The sequence below is a fragment of the Choloepus didactylus genome, chromosome 5, assembly GCF_015220235.1.
Source record: "Choloepus didactylus isolate mChoDid1 chromosome 5, mChoDid1.pri, whole genome shotgun sequence".
Lineage (NCBI taxonomy): Eukaryota > Metazoa > Chordata > Mammalia > Pilosa > Megalonychidae > Choloepus > Choloepus didactylus.
Window position 1 is genome coordinate 107036218 of NC_051311.1, and position 23042 is coordinate 107059259.

The 23042-nt window shown below is 37.5% G+C and overlaps 1 protein-coding gene across 1 annotated transcript; it reads right to left on the reverse strand.

Annotated features, from left to right (window-relative positions):
- Positions 1-5937: 5937 nt before the first annotated feature.
- Positions 5938-6357, reverse strand: FAM237B (family with sequence similarity 237 member B). Its single transcript, XM_037837337.1, has one exon. The coding sequence runs from the start codon at positions 6355-6357 to the stop codon at positions 5938-5940; it is 420 nt and encodes a 139-aa protein (XP_037693265.1).
- Between the last annotated feature and the right edge of the window lie 16685 nt (positions 6358-23042).

Here is a 23042-nt window from a genome sequence, read left to right on the forward strand (position 1 = left end):
AAATACACTGGAATTTGAGTCTAGATACTGCCCACAGGGCCCACTCATTGATATAATGGTAAATGTTTAACAGACTGCTTTCCAACGAGACAAAAGCCCTGATTTCTTCCATTTGCTAATTTATAAGGTGTAAATACTCCCACATTGTCCAATTTCAGCTACCAATATGATGCCACTGATTGCGGAGTTGGGAAGACATGCATACAAGCCACTTTCATTATAAGAGTGGGTGGTTCCATTGCACCACTGGGCCCACCTTCCTTCTACCTACTTCTCTCACCTTCTCCTTCTCCCCCAACTCACATGCCTTTGGGAATTTTCCACTAGCCTGTCTATGTGGATAGGGGCATCTGCAATGAGGGGATAAGTTATGGCTGCTGTTACTATTCTAATTAGAATGAGTTGCCAGTTCACCTTTGACTGGTGGCCTCTCATTCTGGACCACCCGCCTGGACCCCATGTGGTCCACAGGAGTAGATAATATGCATCAGCTTATCAGTGAGCTTGGTTCTCTCCCCAAATCCCTTTCTCTACCACTACTACTCCCCCCAAAATGTTAGAAGGGATAATTTCTTCCTCTCCTTCACAGGAAGCCCTAAACGGAAAGATTCCATGTGAAGGGGAATTATTGTGATACAAGAATTGATGTGGTTCATAGACAGAGCACCAGATATACCTCAGGCATCTACCCAGAATCAACATGAAATGCCTATGACTAAGAACAATGCATCTTTGCCCCCATTTTGTACTATAAGCTCTTTCCCCAGACTATATAAACTCCCAAGGACAAGGTAGAGACCTTATCTCATTCATATTGTAATCAACACTTAAGTAAATAAATAATTGAATAAGTGTGATAGTGGCCTCTGCAGCCTTTCCCTTGAGCTGTGCAAATGCAGCAAAATTTTGAGCCCAGAGGGAAATCCTCTACAGGTATAACTACACACGGACAACTTGTTAAAGTAATTCAAATATACTTACGTCCTAATAGTAATATGCTTTCTAAAATGGTGAGGCATCAATGCTAATATGCAAATATAACCAAGGTATAGAAATAGAATTCATATTATTTGGTTGAATATCGTTTTTTATATGTAGTACACAGCCTGATATCTCCAAATTGATCAGGACTGACTGAAATCAAGATGATCTGTGATGTCTGTGGACGTTTCCCCTGTCATGTAGACCTTACAGATCAGGAAAGGAAAAGGTAAAACAGAGCAGGTTAATACTAAACAGAAATATAGGTTGAAGGAGGGCAGTAATGTTGCTTAATCCAGACACTTGTGCTTGGGAGACAAAAAATGTCTAGTTTAGTTTAGCGATCACAGGTACAAGTGGCTTCAAGACTCACTATTGAGTATGTTACCACATGAGGGAGCTCATTCCATTGTTAAATTCTACTAGAAAGAACTTACTTACATTGGGTGAAAGTGAAAAATTGGGTGAATAACTTTCATGCATCTGGTCCTCAGTCTATCTTCTGAAGCACATATTACATTCCATATCACATATGATGTGAACCCTAAGCCTTTTCAGATCTAATCATTCTTTAATCATTCATCTTATGATACAGTTTCTGGTCTCTATGAAATCTGGCCAGCCACTTCTGAAGTGCTACAATTTGTTACTATTCTAAACTGACCAACAGAACTGAACACAGATTTACAGGTGTAGCAGAACCTTTGTAGAGTTATTGAGACTAGTCCCTCTCATTTTTCTACGCTTCCTGCCAATACTGCCTTTGCTTACATTAGTTTCATTAGCAACCATGTTTCATTATTGCCTGTGTTTATTGTATAGTCAAGGAAAATATCAAAGATGCTTTCTGAGAAAGAGAAAAGTAGCCCATGAAATCCAGGCACTGGCCTGGTACTGTGGACCTTTCCCCTGTCGGATCTTGATTTCCAATACCATTCTCCAATAAAAGGAACCGGGGCTCATTGGAGAAATGGCTGGTCTAGGACTAGAGTAAGGAATATACACAATGGGCCTAGATCATCTTGTAGTGCCAGAAAGTAAGGAAATGCCCAGGGGTAAGTCAAAGAGCTACCAATGGCCAAAGTTAGAACAATTTGAGAAACGAAATAAGATACAATAAATTTATAAAATAAATATCCATATATCACACTAAAATAAATAAATGCTTAAGTAAATAAGTAATAAGGGAGAAGAGATAAATCTCTCATTTAGAGAATTCCAAATAATTTATTTAGAGACCTCCCCTCAAAGAGGTGGAACATAACTTCCCTATTTCCTTAAGTGTGGGTTATGTTTAGTGATTTGCTTCCACACTTCCACAGAATACAGTATGCAAACTGGGGGAGGGGGTAACTTTACAGTGGAAAAACCCGGCAAACACTATCTTAGCCAAGATTATTAAACAGCATTGGCGATTAAGTCATGTTGGTAGCATGTGCTCTTGATATGATGTGATGAGAACGGCACTTTACCTCTGTGTTCTTCATCCTGGAAACATATAACCCCAGTCTAACCATAAGAAAAATGTCAGATGAACCCAAATTCAAGGGCATACTACAAAATGCTTCAGCAGTTCTTAAAATTGTCAAGAAAAAACAGAGAATCTGAGAAACTCTCAAAACCAAGAGCAGCCTAAGGAGACATGACAAAACATAATGTAGTATCTTGAATAGGATTCTAGAGTAGGAAAAGGGCCTTAGGGGAAAACTAGTGAAATCCAAATGAAATATGAATTTTAGTTAATAATGTATCAATGTTGGTTGATATGTTGTGACAAATGTACCATACTAATGTAAGATATTAAAGAAAATGCACCAAGAAAAAAAAAATGAACAATGCAAGAACACACTGTACTATCCTTGCAATTTTTCTGCAAATATAAAACTATTCTAAAATTAAAAGTTTATTTAAATAAAAAAAAGAAAATTCTACAGGAAGAGCAGAGGAACTTTAGGCATAGACATCCAACATTGTCCACTATATCACCTTATGAAGAAATATCTTAGGAATGGTATTAGATGTTTTTACTACCTTTTTTTTCCTCCTCAACTTTAGACTCTCAGGAAAAGAACTGGCTATGAGTTAAGATGAGCTCAGCATAAACTCAAAGTTGTGAAACTTAATCTTTATTATATTACCACTGCAAGAATTGGTAGTGGCTTTTATTGTTTTTTTAAACAATCTCTTGATTGATCTTATTCCATGATATTGGATAGGGTTAAAGAGAAATACATACTGCCCCCACTCAACCTCATTTTGGCAAACCTTTTTTTTTTTTTTTTTTTTTACTTATATTTTGCTATCATAAAACTGCTTTTGAATTAGTTACATTATGTCACTCCAAATTCACCCTTCTCCCCCTGCAGTGACAACTGTGAGTCAGGGATTGTGTCTGGATTGTTCATAAGTACCCCAAGCTCAATGATTAGTTGTTGAATGAATGAATGATGAACAGATACAGATGACATGATTTGTGCTGGCAGGAATTTTAACAGAACATAACATCTAATTACCATCAGAAAGGCTTAAGATGAACTGCTTTAATAACCAGAATGCCCATTTTTGGCAAATGTGCTCCAATATTAATTGGCTTATTTTTGATAGTCCAGTGTAGCATGTCAACTCAATTAGGAGTAGGATAATTGGTTAGAATAATCAATGTAGCATGTCAACTCATTTGCAATTAACTTATCTTGGAAAGTTAACATCTACTTTTATTTGAAAATGAGAATTTTATCAATGCTTCAATATAATTTTTATGATGATTATAGAGGATTAAAGACAATTTTTAGGGTAAAAATACTGTGATCTTGCATTATGGCATTGAACTTTTGAGACTCTGTCATTCATTTGCCTACAAGTTGTGAAAGACAAAACTGATTTCTAAGGAAAATCATAACCTTGAACCTCTAGATATTCCAGCCCACCTACAGCCAATGAATTAGGTATCTTCTTGGGTATCTGGTCATTTTTAAAACAAAACATCAGCACTACCCTTCAATAAGGCTTCTGACCTTAGGGAGCCACTTTTAATTAGCAACATACAATATTTGCAATCAGGAATTTATTAGACCTACAACCTCATATTATCTGTTACCTGTTTATTAGACAAAAGTTGATTATATGAAATTATATTTGTAAAATAATATCTGAAAGCTCTACAGTCCATTTATTCTTTAATATTGGAGATTCTTAACCAGAGTTCATGGACTCCCCTAAAATTACACACAAAATGGGGAGGATGTGTGTATATAAAATCCCTAATAAAGGGTCTATAGCCTCATCAGATTCTCAGTGTCCCGTAACTCAAAGAATGTCAGGCCCCCTCCTTTAGTTCAAAATTTATTCTTGAATCAAAGTCAAGCCATCATACTAGTTCAGTATACTGCAGCATTGCTTTGGCTGCTTTGAATTACTTAGTTTCATTGAGTTTCAGTGTGCTGGCATCAGCTTGCATAGAGGGGAATTTATCATTGTAGGGATTACTTGAGAACACATTTGAGACCTATGGGAGAACTTCCTATTGGTTCTGAGTCTTGGGAAAGGCTGGGTCCTCCTGAGAAAGTGGCTTGGTTTCTCTTACCAGCACTGGCAATCAATGTTCCCTCTTCACTTTGAGTAGTAGGAAACAGACCAAATTACAGTTACCCTCTATCAAAGGTATAGGCTTTTATGACACACATTCAAAAGTATTAATCTAAACCACAACTGCACATTAGTTTCCTCTCTTCATTTCCCTACATCCCTGTTTCCTCATCCACTTCATGGTATCCTATTGTTTAATAATTTTCTATAAAGTTTCATATCCTTTTTGGAATGTGATATGAGCTATAAATAAATATTAATAACCAATTGAGATAACACCTAAAGACAAAAAGTCTATCAAATTGCATTTTAGTAAAATGAAGTTTCTGACTTCCTATTTATTTGTTCTTACTTTTTAAAATAAGAAAATAAAAATGAGACCATAAAAAAGGTGTTAGCCCTTAATGCATAGAAAAATACTTTAATATATAAGATGGCTTGGTGATGATATGCACACTTCAGAAGCCATATGGTACATTACATCCAGATTAAATATTACCTTTTAGGACAATAATGGAATTACTTTTGGCATAATTTTAAAGTCGGTATCAATGTATAAGATACCTTATAAAATTGGTTACAACTTTACTCCATTGACTATTGTATTAAAAATATATTGCATTTGCATTACAAGTGGTGTATTCTGTAAAATAAAGATGCTTTACAAAAATGCTTTCTAGATCAAAAATAATTATTAACATTGACCTGAAAAGACAGAAATGGTCATTCAATAGCAAGAAAGCAATTACACATCAACAAGAATGCTCCTTTATCAATATTAAAGAATTAGAAATAACAATTTTGATAAATACTGCAGGGAACATTTGACCTCATAATTATTGACAGTGAGTGTTAAGCTTTCAGGCTGATGTCCTCTTACTTGAGGTATTTTCTGTGTTCTCCCTCTTAAATGTAAAACTCACGTTTTGTAAAATCCAGACCTGTAAGGTTAGAGAGGTGAAATTTTTAATATTTATGTTACTATGACTCTTAAAATTCCCGCTAACTTTTTTAAAACCCTGTTGAAAATATTAATTTCAAAAGACTAAATTCATTTCCAATGCTTAAAAATTTCTTCTCCAAAAATGTAAACTGAGTTATTACACTATTAAATAGCTTTCTTGTGAAATATACACTAGAACAAAAATAGTGAAAATTTTAAAGATATACCAAAATGTGTCATATTCCAAGAGCATTTAGAATCAAATATTTGTACATCAGAGCTCCCACAGTTACTAAATAATATAACATTAATAAAAATAAAAATCAAAGCCATATTAAGAAAACAAAAGCAAATTTGCTAGTGTGTTGGATAAACTGGAAAAAAATATCAGAAGGATTAAATACTGAATTTTTAAGAAAACTAAACTGCTATTCTTTTAAGTATATAATTAGATTACCTCCTGTTATCTTCTGTGGGAAATTATACTTGGAGGGCATCACCTGTCTTCTGCCCATTCCATGAGATCTTGAAAGCAAACAGTCTACATACATGTCCCAGAAATCCTGAGCTATGTTTAAGAACACATTATAATGTCTGGGCCACTGGGATTTTTGCAAGAACAACATGAAATTCCAGAAAGCGTCCACATTGTGCTCTATCTTGATTTCCTTGAGCTCTATCAATGTCAAAGAGCATGCATTCCAACACTGGAGATCAATGTCTTCAGAGATCCCAGGGCTGACGCTGGCAAGCACTCCCTTTTGAAATTCAAAATCAGCATTAACCAGATTGATCAAAATCATGCAGCCCAGTAGAAGGTAGAAGCATCTTCTTGTGGCAGAACCCATATTCTATACCAAAGAAAAGGGGAGGGGGGGTGTTACTTAGAAAGAAAATTACTCAATAACTCAAGGATCTATTTAAACTTTTAAAAATTATAAATACATATATGTTTGCACTCAATCAAGCCAAATTTGCCTACTATATATTTGTTCATTAGTTTCCCATTAAGTTGCCTACTCTCAGACCTTCCTTTGAAAGGATATTAAAATTCTAACTTGATTACCAATGTTCTGATAAACAGTTGTAGGAAATCCAACAGATTATATTTAAACAAATCATATGTTTATGGTATGTTTATGTGACCATTTCATCATAGACCATTAGAGCTGGAAGGAACCTTAAAGAGCCTGTACCTCGACCTTCTCAAAAATTTTTCAGTTAGTGGCATGGCTCAACAAGCTCTCAGATCTCCTGCCTTCCCATCCAAGACTCTCCTACTACACCACAATCAAATTAGGTGGGTCAAAATGCAGCCCATTCTATGTGTAAAAATGAGAAAAAGATTTTTAAAATTAAGATAACAAATCTATTAGCCCAAATGGTACCGGACAACTCAAGCACCCTTTTAAGTTACATTTAAGATATATTTTTATTCATTAAAAATATATGTGTCAATCATTGATTCCTGGTGGAGCTCTGGCTTCCCTCAGATTGCTCAGAAGCTGGTTAGAGAAGATTGGCATACATACATGGAGGGGCAGGGAAACAACAAATGTGATATAGGCTAGTATGAGATGATGTATGTCTAACTTACATTCTGCAAAATCTTCACATCTTTTAAATGTTCTTTACTACAGTTTCCCTGCCGATTGATCATTTAATAAATGAGTCTTAAGCACTTAAGTGGAAGTTAAGGACTAAGTCGGCATTGAATCGCCACAGAGCTACTATTCCAGGCTGGCCTTGGAAATATGCCTGACCCAACCTTTACAGCCAGGGAGGAGGGGAGGGGTAAGAACAGATCCAGAACACAGGACTCGCCTCCTTCCCCATATACCGCCGTCCGCCACCTCCCCAAAAAGTTAGGATTAAGAGAAGAATCGAAACAAATTTAAATTTAGGATATTCAGGTCGTTTCACAACTTCGAAAATTGTGCAGATTCCCCAAATTGAGCGGACAGTGGACAGTTTATAGTGCAAGCTCTATAAGGAAGGGGCAGGTGGGACCGGAGAATTTTCTTCCCCATCAATTTCAGGTCAGGATCCCCGACCAGAGTGCTCTGCTCCCAGTTCCGTCACCAGGACACAAAAGAGGACCCCGCACAAGAATTCAGTACCTCTGTTCAGCGGCCAAGTCTTGCCTCCCGGCGCGGTGTCCTGCGTGCGCTACCCTCGCTCGGGGTCGCGGGCGGCTCCTGCTCGGGAGGGGCAAAAGGTCTCAGGGTGGGCTCGGGAAGTCCTCCGGTTTCCTCTGGATCGCACCTGCTGCCTCCCCAGACCCACCCCGGAGGCAGGAGAAGAGCGGGAAGCAGCGCTCCGCAGCCCGCCGGGAGCGCTCACCGGGCGCGCTGAGCTCGTCGGCTCCGGAGGCGGGAGGCTCCGGCTCGCCGAGTGGTGCGCTGTGGGCTCCGCCGTGGCCGCGCCGGGCTCTGGAGTCAGACCTGCTTTTCTAGGGGCAGAGCGAGACAGCAGAGGGTGGGTGGTCGCGCTACCGAAGCCCCGCCCTCATTGTCCACTTGACCAAGCCCGACACCCTCCGCGCGCGCGCTCTAGTTCTTGCTCTCTACTTTCTCCTGCTTCAAAGACGCACATTTCCCAAGGTGTCTTCCTCTACTCATCCAAAACCCATGCCCTGATCTTCTATCCGGACAAAAACTCTCATAAAGCTGTGGACCCTACTATTATCCTAAATCCTCCTGACCGGTTCCAACCTCCAGTTAAGTACCATTTAATTATTAATACTAACACATATATACGCACAAACACACCTTTTCTTCTGCTTAAATACACAGCGCTTGATTCTGGGAAGAATTTTCTTTATCCTTTCGTGGAATGAATATTCCGGTCTTGTACTTAACATTTCATATCTATGTCTTTATCAACCACGGATTTACATAAAGTGGATTATCTTTGTGTTTATATCTGTCTTCTATACCCAAACCCAACGGCAGTCATCAGAAGGGTCTGGAAGGGAGATCAATCCAAGGCCAGATGCCTAAGTACCACTTCCCCTTGGGCGGCTCACCCTTTCCTCACAGGTCCTTGGGCTGGAATGGTGAGAGTACTGGATGAGATGAGCTCCTAACCCCAAAACCCAATTTCCTAGCCACTGTTCCCCACGAAGTCCCCCTCCTCAGTTCCTACCACTGCTCTACGTGCCACCCTACTCTCTTCTCACATCAGTGGAGCTAACGTGATCAGTCATTTGTCCCGCCCTGGCAATATCTCCCTGTGCTCCTTCCCTCTCCAGGACCAGCTTCTGCACAAAACAGAACCGAGAAAAGGAGACTCATATAGTCGGATTAGCTAGGACGCACACGAATCCACCTCACACCAGATTTTCTTCTGCTCCTGGATTCTAGTGTTCCAGTCCACAATTAACCATGGACTGTCAGAGTTGACAGGGACATTATAATTTATCTAATCCAACATTCCCCACCTTCCCAAAGAATTTCCTCACCTTCCTAACTTGTTGTCCGATTCGACTTGGACTCCGGCACAGCCCGCCCACCTGTCCCCTAACCCCCACCCCTGCCCCCAACTTGAAGGACACAACTCTTTCCATTCTCGGGTTAACGCTGACCCTTCAACAGTTCTTTCTAGAGTAAGGTAGCTCTCATCTATGTATTGAATAACCACATATTTCCTGCAAAAGTCACTTTGTGAAATGTAGTTTATTTTTCATAAAACATTTTATCTTTATTCAAGTATTACAAATACTTTACAGAAAACTTATAAAATATAGAAAAAATAGAGGAAAGTAATATTTCCAGTCTTTTATTCCAGTGCTTCTTAAAGCACAATTGACATTATGTCATAAGCATAGTTTTGTACTTTTTCAATTAATTTTAGCCCAAATATTTTATACATGATATTCAAACACAAAATACTAAATAACAGTACACATTAGAATATGATTATTGTGCTATAGACATGTGTGGATGTGTATTTTTGTGTTCAAATTTGTATATATGTGTCTGTATATAATGCTATCTTGAATAAATATCTTCTATAAATTAAGAATAATAATTATAGTCTAATAGAAAAATATGATAAGAACAGAAACTGGAAATTCACAGAACAGAAATCTCTAATATCGAATAAACATGAAAAAGATGGTCAACTTGAAGGAAATGATATACTGTTCCTCCAATTAAATCTTAACAAAAAATGAAAGCCTTCAAGAATATACGTTAGTGAGTTTTTGTGAAAATGAACATTCTCATATACAAGCATGTGAGCTAGTAAGAAAAGTGGAAGAAATATGTCATAATCTCATTAAACTGAATGAACCAGAAATTCTATTCTTATGTTTATCATCAAGTCAGTGACAGAGAATTTCCACTTATGGCAATATGACTGATTCTCTGAAAGGTTTATTGCTACATTATATCTAGAACCTGGGTATACTACCACCAACATAATTTTTAACTCATTGAGTAATCAAGAAAATGAAATCTCCAAGGAAAGAAGGGGATGGAGGAGAAGGAAGAAGAATGAAAGAGTAAGAAGGGAAGAAGACGTGAAAGAGAGAAGGAGAAGAAAGTAAGATACAGACTGTTAAGTTTAGACTTCTTTGTTAAATTTGTATGGTAAAAAGTGAGATTTAGATATAGAATTTAGGCTTTGTAAAAAAAAATATGTATGGTACAATTTCTCAAGTAACTTCCAAAGGACAGAAATAGGCAAAAAAAATTTGTACCAATTGAGAATAAACATTGACAAAACAGATAAACAAAAATAATCAATTGAGAAGGCAAGAACAGAGAAAATGAAGCATACAGAAAAATGACAATTGGAAAGAATACTTAAAATGGAAAAACCAAGTCAATAATAATAATAAATGTAAATGGTTTGAAGTTGCCACTTAAAATATGGAGGATGTGATTCAATTTTAAATTCTGCTATGTGCTGTTGCAAGAGTTGCACAAATAATACAACAGAGAAACTTGAAAGTAAAAGAATGGAAATAAATATACCATATAAATGTTCATTTTAAAAACTGACATAGCCTTATTAATATTAAAAGCACTATATAAGAGAAAGGACACTGCATAATAATAAAAGACCCAATTCAGCAAGAAGATACAACTCTTCTAAATAAAGTTGTACCTAATAACATAGCCACAAATTACATAAAGCAAAAGTTGACAGAAAAAGAGGGAAAATTTGACAAACTCCCTATCATAACTGGAGATTCCAACAAGCCTTTAGATCAAGAAGACAAATAATTACTAAAAGTACAAACAACTTGAACAACACAATTAAATTTGGATAGAATCCTGAACCCTACAGTTAGAGTATGCATTCCTCTTAATATAACATAAAAAAAGTCTCATGGAACACAAAGCAACTCTCAATAAAGTCCAAAAATTGTTACCATTCATACTATGTTGCCTGACCACGATGCAGAAAGTTAAAAAAAAACATAAATTTCCATACATTTGGAACCTTAAACAACAAATGTATCTATATATTTAATAACTTTAATAACTGGCATTAAGGGAAGTGGCATTAAAGATTATTCCATTCTCAGTTCAAACACTTCAAGATCACCATATTGGGAATAGAGAGCATAAATTTAATTTCGAATGTGTGGAGTTTGAGCTACCCTTGAGAAAAGTAAATGTTGAATGTCAAATATGAAGTTGAATACATGGAACTGGAACACAGAAAAGAGAGAAATATTGTAGGCTGTAGGTATAATATCTGTGAGTGAGATTATGTAACAAGATAATATATAGAGTCATACAAAAAAATTAAAATGGGATCCAGGACCAGGCCTTGCTTGTGAAAGTACTTATATGGAAGAGGGATTATACTTGTTTTGCATAGTTCCAATAGAAATTAGTATGCATGGGTGTAATTTACAGATAAATTCATTTAAAAATTGTTACCAGACCAAGACGGTGGATTCTTTTGTCCGATGCACTCAAATGACCAATTCCTGAGACATCAGGGTTTCAAAGAGAGAAAGAGTTTTATTGCTAGGTGTGAAGCAGGAGAACAGATGGTCTATTGGTCCAAAATCTGTCTCCCCAAACTGCAGTAATTCTGATAGTTGTATAGTATCAAAAGATAGGCAGGTTTTAGGATAATGAGTACAATGGCCCCAGATGATGTAATTAGAAATGATCTAATTATTGAGCATGAACAGACTGATTACATACTTAGTCACAGACCATATGTAAAAAAGTAGCAGCCTTAACACGATGATGGGCATGATTTTTAGTGTTATAATGAGGCATAGGTGACATGTAGGTTAAAGTCTATGCATGTCAGGTGGGCCCATTTTGAAGAGACCCAGCTTTGGTTATCAAGATAACTTTGGACTTGGGGTGGGTTAGTTCTGGGCTGACCCAAGACCCTTCATTAATAAACATTAGGGGCTGTCTTTAGTGATCATAAGATTTAAAGTCTAAAAACTGGATAAACGGGTACTAGTGAAGGTTAGTCACATGGTTTTTACAATCACAAGGGCACAAGATAAAGGCTATACAATCATCAGAGATCAAGGCAGTTAGATTACAGTTCAGGTTTCAGGTATTTCCCTCTGTCTACTTTAATATACCAAAAAGCAAAAAGGAATATCTATATAATGATTCAGTAATCATAAACAGTCCTTAAATCCTAACGTCTCAGTTATAATATAAGCATAAAGAAGAACTTTTAGACCCTCATGACTCTAGAAGTAGGAAATTGGCTTTGGAGGTATTAATTCTTCATTGATATATATGATAGCTCAAAGGCTAGATAACTGGAAGTTTTAGATTTCTAAAATCCTTTTTCTACATCTGATATTAAGTATATTATAAAAGCAAAAGAAATAAAGTAATTTCACTTTGTTCTGTCAAAAAAAAGAAAGAAAGAAAGAAAGAAATGAAAGGTATAAAGATTTTAAAGGAAGAATCAGAACTATCTAGCAAGTAGAAAGGCAGCAAAAATGTATCAGTTGAGCACAGAGTTTGGTAATCAACTGCCTGGGTTTAAATTTTACCTTATAGGTTCAAATGATAGTTTGTGACTTGAGTAAGTTACTTCATCTCTTCATGACTTAGTTTCCTCATCCATAAATTGGGGATAAAGAAACCAAACTGGCTCCTTAGGGTTTTGTGAGGATTAGATAAATATTTGTAAAGTATTTAGAAGAGTGCTCAGCACATAGTAAGCATGATATATGTGCATTTATTTTAAAAATCAAATAAATTATATCTACAGACAAATTATTTAAATTAATAAGAGAATTTTACATGGTTGCTGAATATAAGATCAATCTATTTGAATTTCTAAATGTGAGCAATAAACAGAATATATAAATTAGAGAAAAGATATCATGTACAATATAAACAAAAAATAAAAGGTATCTAGAAATAAATTAAACAAAGGTATACAAAACCTTTTATGGTTATGGTTCCTAACTTACCTGTTAGGTTATATACTTTTTTTTTTTTTTTAAGATCATGAAGTTTAATTTTATTTATCCATATCACCTCTAGTTAATTTTACAAATCTGGAATTTATACATGGTGGAACTAGTCACCAGGTCGTAGACTTCTATGAGTAGTTATTTTTGCAGTTCTACAGTCAGAGCTCAGCTGCATACTTGTCCAGTTCTTCTAGCTGAAGCAGTTCTGCATTAACTTGGTTGGTGAAAAAATATATGAAAGTTAAGAAGAATGCGTCTAATGTGGGCTTTGGGGTCTATGACATCTCTGAGGTAGTGGTGAAGGCCCCAGCCCTGCTTCCCAGAAAAGCACGTATGCACATCACAAATAGTTTTACACAAGATTTGAAGGAGTTTGTGGACCCTAGGTTTAGAACCCCTACCTTGGTGACTTATATCACATTTATTACACAGTATCTACACATGTAATTTATCAACATTGTTGCCAAGCATAAAAAAATACTTAAGTAATTATGTATTATGGTCCTTGCTCTCCTAATTTAGTAGAAAAATGATTAGATAGATAGACAGACAGACAGACAGACTGGCTGTAAGTAAGTGCCAAACCAGTGATAGTGACCTTGGGTTTTAGGAGTTCAGAGGAAGGAAAGATAAATGCAGGCAAGGATGATCCAGGAAGACTTCCCCGAGGGAACAGAGCATTTCAGTTAGGGAAGACGAGGAGGAGCTAAAATGTGGTGTCAGAACACATGGGTATAGCCAGGAGAGAGATGTGAACAGCAGGGAAGGGTGGGAGGTCAAGCATGGGAAGTGCACCTCAGAGCTGAGTGCAGGGAGTGTACGTGGCGGACTAAATGAATAAGGAAAGCAGATGAAGCAGCTCCTAACTAAACAGTAATTCTTCCACCAGCTCAGAAACATCCACAAAATTTATGAGGACTGAGTTGCATTCTAGCACTTTCTTAGATGGTCAAGAGACCCAGAACAAATCCCATGTACGCCTCTAGCAGTGAAAATAGGATTTTAGCTACTCCAAACTTTTCAACAACATAACTGCTTACAATTCCTTATACACACCATGCTCTTCTTGCCTCTAGGCCTTTACTCAGGATGTGCCCTCTTCTAGGAAAGCCCCATCTTTGCCTAACAAAACTTCCGTTCAGACATTGTCTCTTCCATAAACATTTGATGCTCCTTGCCACCAGATCGGACCATAACCTGTGCTCACCTCCATCACTGTACCTCCCCCGCTGCACTGAAATGATCTGTTCACACTTGAACTCCCTCCTTGGACAGACTATCTTGCTTCCATTTAATCCCTGGTGCTATAGCTATCTTAAAAGGCCATGTGTGCCTCCCTATGACAGTAGAGGCACTGCATAGCCATGTTTCCAGAACATGACACTGGGGTATTTTTTTCTCAACTGAAATTCAAGACTGTTATTTTGTTGTTACCAGCAGACTTTTTTTTTTTTTCCTTTTTTTTTTTCTTTCCCCAGCACTTTTATCCGTGTTTATATTTTTCCATACAATTTTATAGCCCTGTATTCACATAACATATAATTATCCACAGTGTCCAATCAGTTGTTCACGGAATCATCATACAGTTGTGAATTTATCACCACAGTCAGCAGTGGAACATACTGATTACTATGAAAAAAAAAGTTGTTTTTTTAATGAATAATAAAAAGATAATAAAGAGAAATCTAAAATACCATATAGTACAATATAATAGTAGCGTCAGACAACAACACCTCTACCAATAATTCCATATCCCTCCCTTATATCCCCCTCTCATACACATTTAGCTTTGGTAGATTGCCTTTGTTACATTTAATGGAAGCATATTACAATGTTACTGTTGACCATAGACTCCTGTTTGCTCTGATTCTGTTTTTTCCCAAATACCATCCCCTTTCCAACACTTTGCATGGTTGACATTCATTTGTTCTCCCACATGCAAGAACAGTTTTATGTTTGTACATTTAGTCACAATCATTGACCACTCCAGTTTTTGCTAAGTTAAACAGTCCAGTCTTTATCTTCTATCTTTACCTCAAGTATCATTCATGCCCCTAGCTAACCTCTTTTTTTTTTTAATCATCATTTTATTGAGATATATTCACATACCACGCAGTCATACAAAACAAATTGTACTTTCGATTGTTTACAGTACCATTACATAGTTGTACATTCATCACCTAAATCAATCCCTGACACCTTCATTAGCACACACACAAAAATAACAAGAATAATAATTAGAGTGAAAAAGAGCAATTGAAGTAAAAAAGAACACTGGGTACCTTTGTCTGTTTGTTTCCTTCCCCTACTTTTCTACACATCCATCCATAAACTAGACAAAGTGGAGTTTGGTCCTTATGGCTTTCCCAATCCCATTGTCACCCCTCATAAGCTACATTTTTATGCAACTGTCTTCGAGATTCATGGGTTCTGGGTTGTAGTTTGATAGTTTCAGGTATCCACCACCAGCTACCCCAATTCTTTAGAACCTAAAAAGGGTTGTCTAAAGTGTGCGTAAGAGTGCCCACCAGAGTGATCTCTCGGCTCGTTTTGGAATCTCTCTGCCACTGAAGCTTATTTCATTTCCTTTCACATCGCCCTTTTGGTCAAGAAGATGTTCTCCGTCCCACGATGCCGGGTCTACATTCCTCCCCGGGAGTCATATTCCACGTTGCCAGGGAGATTCAATCCCCTGGGTGTCTGATCCCACGTAGGGGGGAGGGCAGTGATTTCACCTTTCAAGTTGGCTTAGCCAGAGAGAGAGGGCCACATCTGAGCAACAAAGAGGCATTCAGGAGGAGACTCTTAGGCACAAATATAGGGAGGCCTAGCCTCTCCTTTGCAGCAACCGTCTTCCCAAGGGTAAAACTTATGGTAGAGGGCTGAACCCATCAAACCACCAGTCCCCTATGTCTGTGGTCATGTTAACAACCATGGAGGTGGGGTAGGCGAATACCCCTGCATTCTCCACAGGCTCCTCAAGGGGGCACTATATCTTTTTTTTTTTTTTTTAACTTTCCCTTCTTTTTTAAATCAACTGTATGAAAAAAAAAGTTAAAAAGAAAACAAACATACAATAAAAGAACATTTCAAAGAGACCATAGCAAGGGAGTAAGAAAAAGACAACTAACCTAAGATAACTGCTTAACTTCCAACATGTTCCTACTTTACCCCAAGAAAGTTACATAATATAGCAACATTTCAGTGAACTTGTTCCTACTACATCCATCAGAAATTAACAGACCATAGTCATTTCTGGGCATCCCCAGAACGTTAAATAGCTTATCTGTTCTTCTTGGATTATTGTTCCCCCTTCCTTAATTGCTCTCTACTGCTAGTTCCCCTACATTCTACATTATAAACCATTTGTTTTACATTTTTCAAAGTTCACATTAGTGGTAGCATATAATATTTCTCTTTTTGTGCCTGGCTTATTTCGCTCAGCATTATGTCTTCAAGGTTCATCCATGTTGTCATATGTTTCACGAGATCGTTCCTTCTTACTGCCGCGTAGTATTCCATCGTGTGTATATACCACATTTTATTTATCCACTCATCTGTTGAAGGACATTTGGGTTGTTTCCATCTCTTGGCAATTGTGAATAATGCTGCTGTGAACATTGGCGTGCAGATATCTGTTCGTGTCACTGCTTTCTGATCTTCCGGGTATATACCGAGACGTGCAATCGCTGGATCGAATGGTAGCTCTATATCTAGTTTTCTAAGGAACTGTCAGACTGACTTCCAGAGTGGCTGAACCATTATAAAGTCCCACCAACAATGAATAAGAGTTCCAATTTCTCCACATCCCCTCCAGCATTTGTAGTTTCCTGTTTGTTTAATGGCAGCCATTCTAACCGGTGTTAGATGGTATCTCATTGTGGTCTTAATTTGCATCTCTCTAATAGCTAGTGAAGCTGAATATTTTTTCATGTGTTTCTTGGCCATTTGTATTTCCTCTTCAGAGAACTGTCTTTTCATATCTTTTGCCCATTTTATAATTGGGCTGTCTGTACTATTGTCATTGAGTTGTAGGATTTCTTTGTATATGCAAGATATCAGTCTTTTGTCAGATACATGGTTTCCAAAATTTTTTCCCATTGAGTTGGCTGCCTCTTTACCTTTTTGAGAAATTCCTTTGAGGTGCAGAAACTTCTAAGCTTGAGGAGTTCCCATTTATCTATTTTCTCTTTTGTTGTTTGTGCTTTGGGTGTAAAGTCTAGGAAGTGGCTGCCTAATACAAGGTCTTGAAGATGTTTTCCTACATCTTCTAGGAGTTTTATGGTACTTTCTTTTATATTGAGATCTTTGGTCCATTTTGAGTTAACTTTTGTGTAGGGGGTGAGGTAGGGGTCCTCTTTCATTCTTTTGGATATGGATATCCAACTCTCCCAGCCCCATTTGTTGAAAAGACCATTATGGCTCAGTTCAGTGACTTTGGGGGCCTTATCAAAGATCAGTCGGCCATAGATCTGAGGGTCTATCTCTGAATTCTCAATTCGATTCCATTGATCTATATGTCTCTCTTTGTGCCAGTACCATGCTGTTTTGGCAACTGTGGCTTTATAATAAGCTTCAAAGTCAGGGAGTGTAAGTCCTCCCACTTCGTTTTTCTTTTTTAGAGTGTCTTTGGCAATTCGAGGCATCTTCCCTTTCCAAATAAATTTGATAACTAGCTTTTCCAAGTCTGCAAAGTAGGTTCTTGGAATTTTGATTGGGATTGCATTGAATCTGTAGATGAGTTTGGGTAGAATTGACATCTTAATGACATTTAGTCTTCCTATCCATGAACATGGAATATTTTTCCATCTTATAAGGTCCCCTTCTATTTCTTTTAGTAGAGTTATGTAGTTTTCTTTGTATAGGTCTTTTACATCTTTGGTTAAGTTTATTCCTAGGTACTTGATTTTTTTAGCTGCTATTGAAAATGTTATCTTTTTCTTTAGTGTCTCTTCAGTTTCTTCATTTCTGGCATATGGAAACATTACTGACTTATGTGCATTAATCTTGTATCCCGCTACTTTGCTAAATTTGTTTATTAGCTCTAGTAGGTGTATCGTTGATTTCTCAGGGTTTTCTAGATATAAGATCATATCATCTGCAAACAATGACAGTTTTACTTCTTCTTTTCCAATTTGGATGCCTTTTATTTCTTTGTCTTGCCGGATTGCCCTGGCTAGCACTTCCAGCACAATGTTGAATAACAGTGGTGACAGCGGGCATCCTTGTCTTGTTCCTGATCTTAGAGGGAAGGCTTTCAGTCTCTCACCATTGAGTACTATGCTGGCTGTGGGTTTTTCCTATATGCTCTTTATCATGTTGAGGAAGTTTCCTTCAATTCCTACCTTTTGAAGTGTTTTTATCAAAAAGGGATGTTGGATTTTGTCAAATGCTTTTTCAGCATCTATTGAGATGATCAATTGATTTTTCCCTTTCGAGTTTTTAATGTGTTGTAATACATTGATTGTTTTTCTTATGTTGAACCATCCTTGCATGCCTGGAATGAACCCCACTTGGTCATGGTGTATGATTTTTTTAATGTGTCTTTGGATTCGATTTGCAAGTATTTTGTTGAGGATTTTTGCATCTATATTCATTAGGGAGATTGGCCGGTAGTTTTCCTTTTTTGTAGCATCTTTGCCTGGTTTTGGTATTAGATTGATGTTAGCTTCATAAAATGAGTTAGGTAGTGTTCCATTTTCTTCAGTGTTTTGAAAGAGTTTGAGTAAGATTGGTGTCAGTTCTTTCTGGAAAGTTTGGTAGAATTCCCCTGTGAAGCCATCTGGCCCTGGGCATTTATTTGTGGGAAGATTTTTGATGACTGATTGGATCTCTTTGCTTGTGATGGGTTGGTTGAGGTCTTCTATTTCTTCTCTGGTCAGTCTAGGTTGTTCATATGTTTCCAGGAAATTGTCCATTTCTTCTACGTTATCCAGTTTGTTGCCATACAGTTGTTCATAATATCCTCTTATAATTTTTTTAATTTCTTCAGGATCTGCAGTTATGTCACCTTTTTCATTCATTATTTTGTTTATATGGGTCTTCTCTCTTTTTGATTTTGTCAGTCTAGCTAGGGGCTTGTCAATCTTGTTGATCTTCTCAAAGAACCAACTTTTGGTGATATTTATCCTCTCTATTGTTTTTTTGTTCTCTATGTCATTTATTTCTGCTTTAATCCTTGTTATTTCTTTTCTTCTACTTGGTTTAGGATTGGTTTGCTGTTCATTTTCTAGCTTCTTCAGTTGATCCATTAGTTCTTTGATTTTGGCTCTTTCTTCCTTTTTAATATATGCGTTTAGTGCTATAAATTTCCCCCTTAGCACTGCTTTTGCTGCATCCCATAGGTTTTGGTATGTTGTGTTCTCATTTTCATTCGTCTCTAAATATTTTGCAGTTTCTCTTGCTATTTCTTCTTTTTTTTTTTTTTTTTTGAATTCAGTTTTATTGAGATATGTTCATATATCATACAATCATCCATCATGTACAATCAACTGTTCACAGTACCATCATATAGTTATGCACTCATCGCCCCAATCCATTTTTTGAACATTTTCCTTATATCAGAAAAAGTAAAAATAAAAATAAAAAATAAAAAAACCAACACCCAAATCACCCCCTTCCTCACCCTATGTTTCATTTAGTTTTTGTCCCCATTTTCTACTCATCCATCTATACACCAGATAAAGAGAGTGTGATCCACAAGGTTTTCATAGTCACACTGTCACCCCTTGTAAGCTACATTGTTATACAGTCATCTTCAAGAATCAAAGCTATTGGGTTGGAGTTTGATAGTTTCAGGTATTTACTTCTAGCTATTCCAGTACATCAAAACCTAAAAAGGGTTATCTATATAGTGCATTAAAATGTCCACCAGAGTGACCTCTCGACTCCATTTGGAATCTCTCAGCAACTGAAACTTTATTTTATTTCATTTCGCATCCCCCTTTTGGTCAAGAAGATGTTCTCAGTCCCATGATGTCGGGTCCAGATTCATCCTCGGGAGTCATATCCTGCATCGCCAGGGAGATTTACACCTCTGGGAGTCTGGTCCCACATAGGAGGGAGAACAGTGAGTTTACCTGCTGAGTTGGCTTAGCTAGAGAGAGAGGCCACATCTAAGCAACAAAGAGGTACTCGGGGGAGCCTCTTAGGCACAATTATAAGCAGGTTTAGATTCTCCTTTGCAGTAATGAGCTTCATAAGGGCAAGTCCCAAGATATAGGGCTTGGCATACCAAACTGCCAGTCCTCAGTGTTTGTGAGAACATCAGCAACAACCCAGGTGAGGAAGTCCAAACTTCTGCATTTTCCCCCAGCTAGGAGGAAAAGGTTTTAAAGTTACAATCTAAACCTGGTTTAGCTGAACTGATTTCCATTATTCTTTTGTTCTCCAGAGTTTTTTTTTTTTTTTAATCATTTTATTGAGATATATTCACATACCACGCAGTCATACACAACAAATCGTACTTTCAATTGTTTACAGTACCATTACATAGTTGCACATTCATCACCTAAATCAATCCCTGACACCTTCATTAGCACACACACAAAAATAACAAGAATAATAATTAGAGTGAAAAAGAGCAATTGAAGTAAAAAAGAACACTGGGTACCTTTGTCTGTTTGTTTCCTTCCCCTATTTTTCTACTCATCCATCCATAAACTAGACAAAGTGGAGTGTGGTCCTTAAGGCTTTCCCAATCCCATTGTCACCCCTCATAAGCTACATTTTTATACATCTGTCTTCAAGATTCATGGGTTCTGGGTTGTAGTTTGATAGTTTCAGGTATCCACCACCAACTACCCCAATTCTTTAGAACCTAAAAAGGGTTGTCTAAAGTGTGCGTAAGAGTGCCCACCAGAGTGACCTCTCGGCTCGTTTTGGAATCTCTCTGCCACTGAAGCTTATTTCATTTCCTTTCACATCCCCCTTTTGGTCAAGAAGATGTTCTCCGTCCCACGATGCCGGGTCTACATTCCTCCCCGGGAGTCATATTCCACGTTGCCAGGGAGATTCACTCCCCTGGGTGTCTGATCCCACGTAGTGGGGAGGGCAGTGATTTCACCTTTCAAGTTGGCTTAGCCAGAGAGAGAGGGCCACATCTGAGCAACAAAGAGGCATTCAGGAGGAGACTCTTAGGCACAAATATAGGGAGGCCTAGCCTCTCCTTTGCAGCAACCGTCTTCCCAAGGGTAAAACTTATGGTAGAGGGCTCAACCCATCAAACCACCAGTCCCCTATGTCTGTGGTCATGTTAGCAACCATGGAGGTGGGGTAGGCGAATACCCCTGCATTCTCCACAGGCTCCTCAAGGGGGCACTACATCATTTTTTTTTCCTTGTTTTTCTTTCTTTCTTTTTTTTTTTTTTAACTTTCCCTTCTTTTTTAAATCAACTGTATGAAAAAAAAGTTAAAAAGAAAACAAACATACAACAAAAGAACATTTCAAAGAGACCATAACAAGGGAGTAAGAAAAAGACAACTAACCTAAGATAACTGCTTAACTTCCAACATGTTCCTACTTTACCCCAAGAAAGTTACATAATATAGCAACCTTTCTGTGAACTTGTTCCTACTATATCCATCAGAAATTAACAGACCATAGTCATTTCTGGGCATCCCCAGAACGTTAAAAAGCTTATCTGTTCCTCTTGGATTATTGTTCCCCCTTCCTTAATTACTCTCTACTGCTAGTTCCCCTACATTCCACAATATAAACCATTTGTTTTACATTTTTGAAAGTTCACATTAGTGGTAGCATATAATATTTCTCTTTTTGTGCCTGGCTTATTTCACTCAGCATTATGTCTTCAAGGTTCATCCATGTTGTCATATGTTTCACGAGATCGTTCCTTCTTACTGACGCGTAGTATTCCATCGTGTGTATATACCACATTTTATTTATCCACTCATCTGTTGAAGGACATTTGGGTTGTTTCCATCTCTTGGCAATTGTGAATAATGCTGCTATGAACATTGGCGTGCAGATATCTGTTCGTGTCACTGCTTTCCGATCTTCCGGGTATATACCGAGACGTGCAATCGCCGGATCGAATGGTAGCTCTATATCTAGTTTTCTAAGGAACTGCCAGACTGACTTCCAGAGTGGCTGAACCATTATACAGTCCCACCAACAATGAATAAGAGTTCCAATTTCTCCACATCCCCTCCAGCATTTGTAGTTTCCTGGTTGTTTAATGGCAGCCATTCTAACCGGTGTTAGATGGTATCTCATTGTGGTTTTAATTTGCATCTCTCTAATAGCTAGTGAAGCTGAACATTTTTTCATGTGTTTCTTGGCCATTTGTATTTCCTCTTCAGAGAACTGTCTTTTCATATCTTTTGCCCATTTTATAATTGGGCTGTCTGTACTATTGTCATTGAGTTGTAGGATTTCTTTGTATATGCAAGATATCAGTCTTTTGTCAGATACATGGTTTCCAAAATTTTTTTCCCATTGAGTTGGCTGCCTCTTTACCTTTTTGAGAAATTCCTTTGAGGTGCAGAAACTTCTAAGCTTGAGGAGTTCCCATTTATCTGTTTTCTCTTTTGTTGCTTGTGCTTTGGGTGTAAAGTCTAGGAAGTGGCTGCCTAATACAAGGTCTTGAAGATGTTTTCCTACATTATCTTCTAGGAGTTTTATGGTACTTTCTTTTATATTGAGATCTTTGGTCCATTTTGAGTTAATTTTTGTGTAGGGGGTGAGGTAGGGGTCCTCTTTCATTCTTTTGGATATGGATATCCAACTCTCCCAGCCCCATTTGTTGAAAAGACCATTATGGCTCAGTTCAGTGACTTTGGGGGCCTTATCAAAGATCAGTCGGCCATAGATCTGAGGGTCTATCTCTGAATTCTCAATTCGATTCCATTGATCTATATGTCTATCTTTGTGCCAGTACCATGCTGTTTTGGCAACTGTGGCTTTATAATAAGCTTCAAAGTCAGGGAGTGTAAGTCCTCCCACTTCGTTTTTCTTTTTTAGAGTGTCTTTAGCAATTCGAGGCATCTTCCCTTTCCAAATAAATTTGATAACTAGCTTTTCCAAGTCTGCAAAGTAGGTTCTTGGAATTTTGATTGGGATTGCATTGAATCTGTAGATGAGTT